General features: G+C 46.7%; 1 protein-coding gene across 1 annotated transcript; it reads right to left on the bottom strand.

Annotated features, from left to right (window-relative positions):
• Positions 1-3,661: 3,661 nt before the first annotated feature.
• Positions 3,662-7,179, bottom strand: LOC144109072 (uncharacterized). The gene is made up of 3 exons (XM_077642150.1): positions 6,779-7,179; positions 5,121-5,247; positions 3,662-4,045 (listed from the first exon to the last, which is right to left on the bottom strand). The coding sequence occupies exons 1-3, from the start codon at positions 7,039-7,041 to the stop codon at positions 3,662-3,664; spliced, it is 774 nt and encodes a 257-aa protein (XP_077498276.1). The 5' UTR covers positions 7,042-7,179.
• Positions 7,180-11,754: the final 4,575 nt, after the last annotated feature.

Here is an 11,754-nt window from a genome sequence, read left to right as displayed (position 1 = left end):
ACAGGCAGTACTCGCCAAGAATGTGGAAAGACAGGCGCTAGTGAACAAAAGCGCATTCCCAGGATGGCCGTGACGGACACCTCTCATGGCGGACAGGCAAGACTCGCCAAGAATGTGGGAAGACAGGGGCGACCCTTAATCTGGTTTCCCGGAGCGACAGACGAACCCCTTCATGCTTATTAGCTGTGTCCCGCTGTCGGTAGCGCGGCAGCATCGTGGGCCCTTTCGCCCCCTCCTCTGTTGCTGACGAGCGACGCGGACCGATGGTGGGTGGCGGTATGCATGCCTGAGGGAAGGATTAGCTCCGAAGGGAGAGCCTGTGGATACTCTCACTTGAGAGAGAGTGGTGGCGTTTTTGTTGTTTATTTAGTTTGTATTGTTAACAAGACTCTGGGTTCGAGGCTAAGCCCAACCCAAGGAGTTGTCCCCATCTCTCATGGTATTTTTGATTGGAGAATTGATGCTTAGGGCGGGCCACTGAAAATGACCGCTTTTAGTCCTTTGTTAATCAAGTGCTTAAAAGCGCATGTAAACGGATGCAGTCCAGTCCAGTCTGAGCTGAGGCTCCATGCTTAGCATGTAATGTGATGCTACTTATACCCTAGTTACACGGCCGGCTTAACCGCGGTTAAGCGCAACTGTGGTTAGGCGGAGTTAACCTTGGTTATCGTGAACTGCAGTTTGGTGGTGTTACACGCGGAAATTTGTTCTCGGTGTGCGCAGTTGTGTCGGTCACGTTGTTGCTCCAGAAGAGAAATCTGCACGGCTAATTTAACGCAAGTGGTACACAAAATCTTACCTAAAACACAAACGTAGGAAGTTTTCTTCGAACGAAGTTTGGTTACATCTGTGCAGGGAAATTTGTTGTCCCGAGGTTATTGAAAGTCAGACAAAACTTAAGAAAGTCTTTCGACATTGGGTGCAGTCGACTCCGCAGGCGACCCGAGAGCCAAGTCAATCCCGTCTGCTTTGGCTCTCTCTGCGACTTGCCGCCCGTCTTCCTGCCGCGCTCCACGTTTCATTTTACCAACTATTTTCCTATTTTAATTGTTCGCTAGAATAAGTGTTATTTTAAATTCTCTTCTATCATCTCTTATTGTGGTTTGCGTGTGAGTGCCGTGGCGCCGTGCGTCGGCGCGAAGTCATACATCGTGATGGCTCACAGCAAGCCCGTGCCGGACGCTGTGGACAGAGGCTGCGGGTTCCTGGCTATGTTCGCCGCCTGTCAGACGGAAATGCAGCAGCGACGTTTGCGGCAGCTCGCAATTCTCGACGAGCTGGAAGAACGGCAAGCTGAACAAGAGCAAGCGGAGAGAACGTGCAGGCGTCTGCAAGCCTTAGCTGCAAGGCTGTGCTCGCGTGAGCGTAGTGTGTGGACTTACCCCCGGGAAACGTCGTGGTATGAAACAACTCTCCCGCACCTTCCGGAGAGTGGCTTCAGAGAAAATTTTCGAATGACCAGGAGCACATTTCAGTACATCGTGGGTGTGTGCGAGTGCATGAAGCGGCGCGATACAAACATGCGCAAGGCGATACCGCTGCGCAAACGTGTGGCGATTGCCATATATCGCCTAGCCACCTCAGCAGAAGAGAGGACGGTCGCAAATGTGTTTGGAGTGAGCCGCTCATCAGTAAACAATATTGTGAGGGAGTTTTGCGACACGATGGTGGAAGTGCTGGAACCTCGGTATATAAAAATGCCGAGGACGCACGAGCTGGCCGAACATCTCCGGCAGTTTGCAGCAGTCGCAGGCTTCCCGCAGGGCGTAGGAGCTGTCGACGGCTGCCACATTGAAGTTTGTCCACCCTCGGAACACGCTGTGGATTACCACAATTATAAGGGGTGGTACAGCACAATTCTTTTGGCTGTCGCAGACCACCGGTACAAATTTTTGTACACGAACTCTGGGTCTCCTGGCCGAAACCATGATGCTGCAGTTTTTGAAGTGTCGCGGCTTCCAAAGATTCTGGACAGCGATTTGTTCAAGAGGGAAGTGAGAGAAATTGAAGGTGTGCATATTGGGCCTCTCTTCCTTGCCGACCAAGCTTTCCCACTGCAGAAGAATGTAATGAAGCCCTTCCCACATTCCGGCATTATCGGTTCTGATGCACAGGAATTTAATTTTCGCCTTTCTAGTGCCAGACGTGTGGTGGAAAATGCTTTTGGGCGCCTCAAGGCACGCTTCAGAATTCTACTGAAGGGCCTGGAATGTGACATTGTTAATGTACCCTATGTCATTCGAGCATGCTGTGTCCTTCACAACATATGTGAAGAACTTACCGACAGCTGCGACTCTAACTGGCTGGATGTGGTGCATGTAGAAGACAGGCGACGGCCACAGCCCGTCTGCACATGCAGTCAAGTAGAACCTTCAGGGGTGGCCGTAAGAAATGCCCTGGCAAAGCACCTTGCTTCAAAGTGAAATGCCTTGCATTTACTGCCATGTTGGTGCACGAGTTTATTTCAGTGTGTTTTGTGGCATACAGGTTGAAAATATTTATCCAACTGTGCATATGCCGGATGTTTCAGGGAAGGTGATCACTAATTTTTCAAAATAAGGTTTTTGAGGCAACGAGAAGCAATTTGCGGCATAGTAGTACGAGTGTTGGCGGACGTCAAAAACAGGCGAATCATCTTAACTAGCGAAGTGCGTAACTAAGTTATAATAGTTAGCTTTTAACTATTACCAATAGGCACTTGATTGCAATTAGAGGTTTGTAGCCGGCCATTAGTAATAGCCATATCAGTTTTTGAATTTCAAAAATGCCATTTCTCTCGCTGCTGTGGCACAACAAAATTTGGCTATTTCGACTAGTTACGACTCCTGGAGGGGTTGCTTTGCCTACATACTGTTCGAAAGTGCATGTATTATAGCACGATGTAGCCAAATTCTGTCGTGCCACAGCACCGAGGGTAATGGCATTTTCGAATTTCTAAACTGATATGGCCATTCTTAACGGTCGGCTACAAATCTCTAACTGCAAGCAGGTGTCTTTTGGCAATAGTTTAAAAGTTAACTATTAGAATTTAATCACTTAGCTATTTAACATGATTCACCTCAAAAATCCTATCTTTAAACATGAGTGATCACCTTCTCTGAAACACCAGGTATGTGCTTTTAAGCTGCTTTTGGTTCATCTGTGTTCATTTCTCATTTTCATATGTGGAATCTTTGCAACCGTTCTGCAGTCTGAACAGGAAGTGACGTCTCCATTCCATGTAGGAAAAACAACTGCGCTTAACAGACGAAGACAGGGGCAGAACATAGACATAGTCTTCGTCTGTAAGCACGCAGTTGTTTTTCAAAGAGCATGAACAAAGTATCTCATCAAAAAGTTCAGAAGACGGAAATTGTGGCAAAACTTAATCGCTCAGCAGTATAAACATGCAGCCACAAACTGCAGTGTGTGCCTGCATAGTCCACCCCTCAGTTCATGGCTTCTGTTCTATATGCAGTGAGGAAATTTAGGTGCCTTATGATTTCGGTGTGCCAGAAACGTTTGTGACCACTTGTACATTAGTAACTGTACACAAGTTCTTGCATTGTCCATGTCAACTTTGAGGAATTCTAGAAAAGTTGAAACAGGTTTCTGCATAAGCATTGTCAACAGCATATCGTTACTGGCAGTGCCTTGCTTATTACAGACAGGACAGAATCAATTATTCTTTATTCTCCTTGGATTGCAAATAGTCCTTCATCACCTGTAGCATGCCCTTCTGCACCTCATTGCTCTCTTTCTGGAGCTCGATGAGTTGCTTTCGCAGCTCGCTGCTTTCCTTCGCAGCCTTGGCTGCACGTTCCTCAGCCTGTTGATGCATGGCCATCAGCTCACGAAGCAGTGAGCTGGAAGGCCGCTTCCTGCGAAGATTGGATTTGCCACATCGCTCCCCACTTGTCCCCTGCTCCCTGCCTGCTGGCTCGCTGCCTGCCGTGCTGTCATTACCCTCTTCCAGAGTGCAGGGAATTGTAGCGGGTACGGGTATCAAGTTGTCTTCGTACTCAAAGACAATCTCTTGCCCAGTGTGGGCTGGATCCTCTGGCATCTGTGAATGGAGGAAAAAAGAGAAAATGACAAAGATATGTCAGCCACTAAAATACAGAATCATATGATGGTTGGTAGGCAAGTAAAGCCTTGATCACAGACTCTTGAAAACATAACAGGACAAGATACAGAGAAATCTCAGGGGGATAAGAGAGCTTCCTACTCATTAGTAAAAACAGACTGTCTTACGGCGCAAACTTTGCATTGCCTCTTGTCCTTGTGTAACTCTATTAATTTTTGAATGTGAGGAAATCCTTGTGCTGGAGCACCATGTCAATTTTACACTGAACACAACATGGCTGCCACATGTTGTGGAGAAATGACTTATGATGGCCGTGCTGCTACATACGCCACTCATGTCAATAGTGGCACGCTGTCCAATCCCTGCAATTAATTTCTTGTACTTAAACTTTTCTTGTCAAAGAGCATATATGAAGCCTCACTGAAAGGGTCTGGGCCGTCACATTTTGAGATGCATTGCACATTGTGCCGAGAGGCTCAATTCTGTGTTCTGTGTATGATGTCCAAGCACAAAAACCATTTTGTAAGGAAGCTACTGAAAACACTTTATAGGACTCTGCGTAAGGCCCTCCTTGTCACTTACTCATTTGCCACATTGGTTTTTAATGTTTTTGTTGGGTTTTCGACAACTATGATTTCTTTCATGTGTTCTTGCTGATATATACCTTGCTGTTATGTTCATATGCTTATCTCTTTCGACCATGCTCATTCTATTCTTTTCAATAAAAACACGTCAAGTTCTGAGTGAGGTGGCTCTTCGCATTGTTTGTGTAGTTTGCTTTTGGTGTCATGTAGTGCTTCGATGCAACCTAGATCGACATCAATTAGCCCTTTGTAAGCAACGATGCGGTACGACACAAATGGAGAAGCAAAGGCATGTTTGCACACATGATATTGCTTTCAACTCTCTGTTTATTCCTTTTTCCGTACTGTTCCTCAAAAACTTTATAGTGGTTTCTGAAAGGTGTCTGCAAAGAGGAATGGAAAGCAGGCACATAGCATTCACTACGCTGCTACCAGGCTGAACTGTGCTACAGGCAAAAAAAAAAGATTACCTCCACGCTCTCCTGCATCAGGTCACTGTCATTTACTGGCAGTGTGCCAAGAAAGGAGTGCAGCTGCCAATAAAAGGGCCACTGCACTCCTTTAGATCCAGTGGACGATCCAGATCGCCTGAGCTTCCTAGAATGAAAGACAGTATTAGTCCATGAAACTGTGTCACGAAAATACACAACAAGGTACAATTACTTTTAAGAGAAAAATGGAGGAAAGGTGGCACTCGTGCTATTGAACACATTCAGCGAATAAAGCTGTACAGCTCGAGTAGCACCTGTATTAGCATGTCTACATGCAGCAGTTTAGCCTCAGCTAGTGGAAAGGTACATTGTTGACCACCTACCATAGGTCAAGCTATGCATGCATCAAGAAGGAAACATGTTGAATTAACTCTCTTGTCTGGGCGAGTTGGTTCATTTCTAACAAATAATGCACTTGCGCAAAGAAAACAGGACACAACGAAGTAACACATACGACAAGAACAGAGCGCAACTCCCAACTAGTTTATTAAGAGCAGGCAACTTGAATATATAGCAGTGTTAGCCAACAGAAAGATTACAAAATCAAAAGAAAGATAAACCACGTGCGCTGTTAATACCAGCAAGCCGCTGCCAAGGGTACAACCAGATATCATTCTGTCAAACTGATATGATACTCCATAACAATCAAAACAAAACCAAAAAAGAGAAACTGAAGAATCATGAGGTGAACAATGAACACAGGGAATATGAGATATATTCACCTCATGATTCTTCAGTTTCTCTTTTTTGGTTTTATGTTTTGATTGTTATGGAGTATCATATCAGTTTGACAGAATGATATCTGGTTGTACCCTTGGCAGCGGCTTGCTGGTATTAACAGCGCATGTGGTTTATCTTTCTTTTGGTTTTGTAATCTTTCTGTTGGCTAACACTGCTATATATTCAAGTTGCCTGCTCTTAATAAACTAGTTGGAAGTTGCGCTCTGTTCTTGTCGTATGTGTTATTTTGTTGTGTCCTGTTTTCTTTGCGCAAGTGCATTATTTGTAAGAAGGAAACGCGTGTGTTCTGCTGGCGCAAGCCATTTGTGGCAATGGCGAAGTCTGCCCTTTACACGCTGTCGATGAAACGTTAAAATACGGTTTGGTTTGGTTTATATGGGTTTAACGCCCCAAAGCGACTCGGGCTACGAGAGAGACCGTAGTGCACGGCTCCGGAATTTCGACCACCTGGGGTTCTTTTACGTGCACTGCCATCGCACAGTACACGGGCCAGCAGCATTTCGCCTCCATCGAAAAGCTACCTCCGCGGCCGGGATCGAAGCCGCGCCTTTTAAGTCCACAGCTGAGCACCATTACCACTGAGCCATTGCGGTGCCTAAAAATATGCACGCTACAAAGGAAATGTACGCGGTCAGTGCAACCAAGCTTAGTTCAGGATGACACCGCACCACGTACAGGAAAGGACACGCAACTCGTACTAAAATGTGTGTTCTGCTCTCGACCGGCAGCCGGTCGAGGTTCTGCTGAACGCTACGAGATTGGCAGTCACTCGGACGAGCCAGGCTACGATAGCGGCTGCCGCTCGTCACACACACACACTGGTGTTTACACGCGGAACCAAAATAGACGGTAAACATCGTTACTTGAGAAGGAACAACAAAAGATTTAGTGCTTACCGGTATTGCTTGTTCAAGTTTTCAAGCTTCTGCCGCACCTGCTTTGCCGTGTACGGTCCCTCGCCCGACGGCAGGCCCGCGTTCAACAACTCTGCCATCGCATTATATATGCGCGCATTGCGCGTGTTTGAGCGCAGTGAGCTAAGGTTGTCCTCCCAGATTCGTATCAACGCCTCTGTAGTCACAGTAGGCCAGTTGACACGCTTCTGGGAGGACGCTTCGCTGGCCATGGCACTGGGCTCGACCGACATGGTGGCAGCCATCTTGTGAGTTAGCAAGGCTTGACTGAGGTGGCCGACCTCAGTTTACGATGACCATGGTTACCGACATAACTGCGGTTAGATTGTCCGTGTGACTGCGCATAACTATGGTTAGTATTAACTGAGATAAACTGAACCGTGGTTAAGTCGGCCGTGTAACTAGGGTATTAGGCTCTAACCGGCCCGGTCGATGAGTAAAGTAGTGCAAAGTTTGTTCTTTTGTAAATTCAGTTCTGCTTTTTCCAGTTTAACTCTCTGTATATGTATGTTGTAAATATATGCTCTGCTGTCATCATCTACAAGCTCGCCTCCTGTTCATCTTCCAAGCCGAACGACACTAGAGGAAGGGTTTGTGAACCATCCTCGAAGAAAGGGACGACTTTTGAAATTCTACTGCGAGTACAATTCACTTCAATCAAAGTCACTACATGCTGGTGCAGCGATTTGGCGCAAAGTGAATCCTGGCCAGCAAGTCTACACAGAATCGATTTTGAACGAAGAAGACTTCTTGAAACCAGTTTTGTCATATACCGCAAGATTTAGCTCTTACAGTTCTCGCTTTTAACATTTTTTCCTATCGCCCAAAACGTTGCCCATCGGTTTTCTATGGCATTCTTAATTTCTGCGATTCGAGGAATGCAGAAACTTTAAAAGAAATATTTTGTTTCGCTTCCAAAGAATAGAACATTAGCTCAAATATTTCCGTAAGAGCAGGTTACATTATTTGAATATTGAAACTTTTGTGCAAAAATGCCGGGCATGTAAAGCCTGAGAGTACTTTTTCATCATTGACAAGCGTAGTACACCGTTCTTATGTGAATGACTTTTCGTGCGTGCCGTCTAAAGTGATTTCCACTCATTGTGTTGCTAATTTTGAGCTGATTGTCCAAAGATCCGCTGTATGCCAGAACAAGAGGTTTTTTTTGATAGCGGTCGCTTATAAAACAGCAGCGTGCCTAGTAACGCATGTGTAACTTCCGACTGACGATAATAAGGATTATACCGAATTCGAACACGACATAGCAAGCGGGACAATTCATTCCTCTCTGCATTTGTTTTAAATCTTGGCCATGGGCACCTGCAAGAAATCGCCTGCTGGATTATTTGAGCACATATTGGCTTCCACAGAAAACACCGAGCAACGTTCAGAAAGTACCGCCTATAAAAGCAAATATGCAAAATGTTCTTGGTGCTCTGTGCTTGCAATACACTGTACCACCCGTGCAGCGTTGAGCTTTCAGCAATCGGTATCTACGTACCTTGAAAGAAAACTGAACGCGATAATTTTCGGATGTTTTTCTGCAGGTGCAGTTATTTCAGGCATCGCAAGGTGCCCCGACCAGGACCAGTAACGTATCGGGGATTTCCACTACTGGATTTTTTACAGTCGAGTGTGTGGCTCCCGGTACAGGCAGCTCCAATGAGGAACAAAAGGCGCCATGCCCACGACAATCGCGCGAGGAAGAAGGTGAGGGCAGTGGCCAAAGTGACTCCGGATTGTACGTATAAGCATGCAGTGATGACAATACAGTCTATCTATGAGACGCTTGATACCTGCATCGGGAAATGGCTGAGCCATTTGCGATGCAGTTCCTTCGCAAGTCAGTTGCAAAAGAAATGCAGGTTTTCCATTTTACTTCCGCCAGTATTGTATGAACCCGCCATTGCGCCTCATCATCATCATCAGCCTGACCACGAACAATGCAGGGTAAAGGCCTCGCCCACGTCTCTCCAATTAACCCTCTCCCGTGCCAGCTGCGACCACAGTATCCTGGCAAACTTCTTAATCTCATCCGCCCACCTAAATTTCTGCCTCCCCCCTGCACTTGCCTTCTCTTGGAATCCACTCCGTTACCCTTAAGCACCAGCGCTTACCTTGCCTTCGTATCACAAGCCCTGCCTAAGCCCAGTTCTTCCTCTTGATTTCGACTAGGATCTCATTAGCCCACGTTAGTTCCCTCACCCTTTCTGACCGCTTCCGGTCTCTTACCGTTACACCTATCATTCTCTTTTTCATGGCTCGCTGCATTGTGCTTAACTTAAGCTGAACCCCTTTTGCTCAGGAAGTATTCTCGCGTGCGACATTTATCAATGCTACACCTTTTCTATTCATTTTGTCAGCAGAAATGGCGACAGAAGATTACTATCGCTTGAAGCCTGCATACTTCTCGGAAGAAACATGGCGTAAACTAACGGATGACACCAAGAAGCACTACGGAAACGTCGACAATGATAGATCAGTAAAGGAAAGGAAAGGTAAATTTGTACTCGTTTTAAAAGTTAAAACATGTTAATTATAATTTTTCGTCGCTGCTACAACCTTAGTTGCGTTAGCGGACGACTGATTTGTCGAGAGCTGTATCATCATTGTAGGATATGTAAAATCAGGCGTGCAGTGGAAGCATCGTTTTTCTTGTGGGGTAGTTGAATAGCATCGAATTTCTAGCACGCATTGCGAGCACGATTGACAGGTGGTGAATGCAGTGGGAGCTCGATTCAAAACCTTTGATTGTTCATGATGCGTGCTCACTGCCCCGAGCACGCCGTCTTGCTGTTTTTTTTCTTACACGTGACTTGACCAGGCTCGCCTGAAAAAACTGTAGACGCACGAAGACGATTTCATTATGTTGTAGAGAGAGAATGAAAAGGAAACACAGGGAGGTTAACCAGATGTGAGCCTCCGGTTTGTTACCCTACACTGGGGATGGGGGATAGGGGTTAGAAAGATGACAGAGAGGAAAGCGCAAAAAAAGGAACGTGCACACATGGAGACACACACACACACACACACAAGGCGTTCCAGTTAAAGTCTTTCACAGAGGCCGGTAGATTGTAAGAAGCGCAAAAGCGCTTGCACGGCCTTCTTCTGCGACGGTAGGTCCTTTTGATGTTCTAGAATTCTTTTTTCGGATAGCGGTTGGTCGTCCAGTTGGTCAAGTTCGTGGCTAAGGCATGCCCTCTGTGGACTGTACTGCGGGCAGGAGCACAATATATGGCCAATTGATTCTTCATGGCCGCAGTGGTCACAGGTTGGGGTGTCGGTCATCCCTATGCGGAAGACATAGGCTTTAGTAAAGGCAACACCCAACCAAAGTCGATATAAAAGCGTGGCATCTCTACGGCGAAGCTGTGATGGCGCACGAAGACTTAATGTTGGATCAAGTGAGTACAGTCGCGTATTTCTTAAATGTGGCTCATTCCATTGCGACTCGGTGCACTGCCGAGCAAGTAGGCAGAGCTTCCGTGCCGCGTCAGTTCTAGAAAGAGGAATTGGGACGTGGCGCTCCTCAGTATGGGTTGAGTGGGCAGCGTGATCCGCCCGTTCATTGCCGATAATCCCGCAGTGACTTGGAAGCCACTGGAACGTTATTTCATGGCCGGCATCACTTATATGGTGTAACGTCTCTGTAATATGGAAGATTAGTTGTTCGTGCGGTCCGCGTCGTAGAGGTGACCGTAGAGACTGCAGTGCCGCCTTCGAATCGCAGAATATTGTCCATTTGTGTGGCGGTTCATCACCAATGTTGTGAAGGGCAGTTAAGAGCGCTGCGAGCTCTGCTGCCGTCGATGTTGTCGCGTGGGTCGTCTTAAATTTGATTGTTGTAGCTTTCGCTGGAATGACGATTGGCGCCGCGGAGCTGCTTGGAAGGACAGGTCCATCAGGGTAAATATGCGTTGAATCACGGTAGTTCTCGTACAAATGTAGTAGCGTGAGCTGTCTAAGGGCTGGTGATGACAGATCAGCTTTTTTCGAGATACCAGGCATTGCGAAGTTGATTTTTGGCTGAGCGAGGCACCATGGAGGGATCGAAGGTCTCGCAGCAGGAGTGAAACAAGCTGGCAATGATTGATCATATGCAGTTATCGTTTGGCTGAAAGATGTGTGTGGCCTGTCCGCTGGCAGAGAGGCTAAATGGTGACGAGGATTCCTGGCTAGATGCCTTATATGGGTCCTGAGTACTTCAATTTCAATGTGGGTCTTGACAAGGTGGTCTCTAGCGATTGCTATCGTAGCCACTGTTGAAGCACTCTGAGGCAGGCCTAGACAGATCCGGAGCACTTGACCCTGAAGACTTTGTATTGTTCGTAGATTCGTTTTGCCTGTGTTGTTTATTGCTGGCAAGCTGTATCGCAGAAATCCTAGAAAAAGCACCCTGTACAGATGTAACATGGCACTAGGCGACATTCCCCAGGTCTTGCCAGCGAAAACTTGAACAGGTGGCAGATGCCTGTCAACCATTTTTTCACGCAAGATATATTTGGGCTCCATGACAAGTCCCTGTCGATTATGACACCTAGAAACTTGTACGATCGGACCTGTCCTATTATTTGGCCATTTATCATTACACTGTAGTTTGCCATGGGTTTGCGCGTAAATGGCACTAGTGCGCGTTTCTCGGAGGAAATTTCCGGGCCTCGATTACCGAGGTAGATAAGAGTTTGTGTCGCGGCTCTCTGAATTCTCGCTCGCAACTGTATGCGTGTTACTGCAGATGTCCATATGCAGATGTCATCCGCGTAAATTGATAGCCTGACAGTGGTTGGCACTTGCTCAAGGAGAGCAATTAGTGTTAGATTAAATAACACGGGGCTAAGTACACCGCCTAGGGGGACGCCGCGGTAGCTATAGTGAAGAGAAGTACAGCCTTCCTCGGTGCTTACAAAGAAGGATCGCATGGATAGATAGCTCCGTATCCATTGAAACATCCGACCACC

Source organism: Amblyomma americanum, chromosome 1 (assembly GCF_052857255.1).
Source record: "Amblyomma americanum isolate KBUSLIRL-KWMA chromosome 1, ASM5285725v1, whole genome shotgun sequence".
Lineage (NCBI taxonomy): Eukaryota > Metazoa > Arthropoda > Arachnida > Ixodida > Ixodidae > Amblyomma > Amblyomma americanum.
This window is presented reverse-complemented; position numbering and strand designations above follow the sequence as displayed.

What these genes read in the sequence shown, in the direction of transcription:
- LOC144109072 (XM_077642150.1), bottom strand. Translation starts at nt 7,041, where the DNA reads ATGGCTGCCACCATGTCGGTCGAGCCCAGTGCCATGGCCAGCGAAGCG. An exon ending in AACTTGAACAAGCAATACCG is followed by an intron (nt 5,248 to 6,778) that starts GTAAGCACTAAA and finishes CTTTCATTCTAG; the next exon opens with GAAGCTCAGGCGATCTGGAT. An exon ending in TGATGCAGGAGAGCGTGGAG is followed by an intron (nt 4,046 to 5,120) that starts GTAATCTTTTTT and finishes CTCCATTCACAG; the next exon opens with ATGCCAGAGGATCCAGCCCA.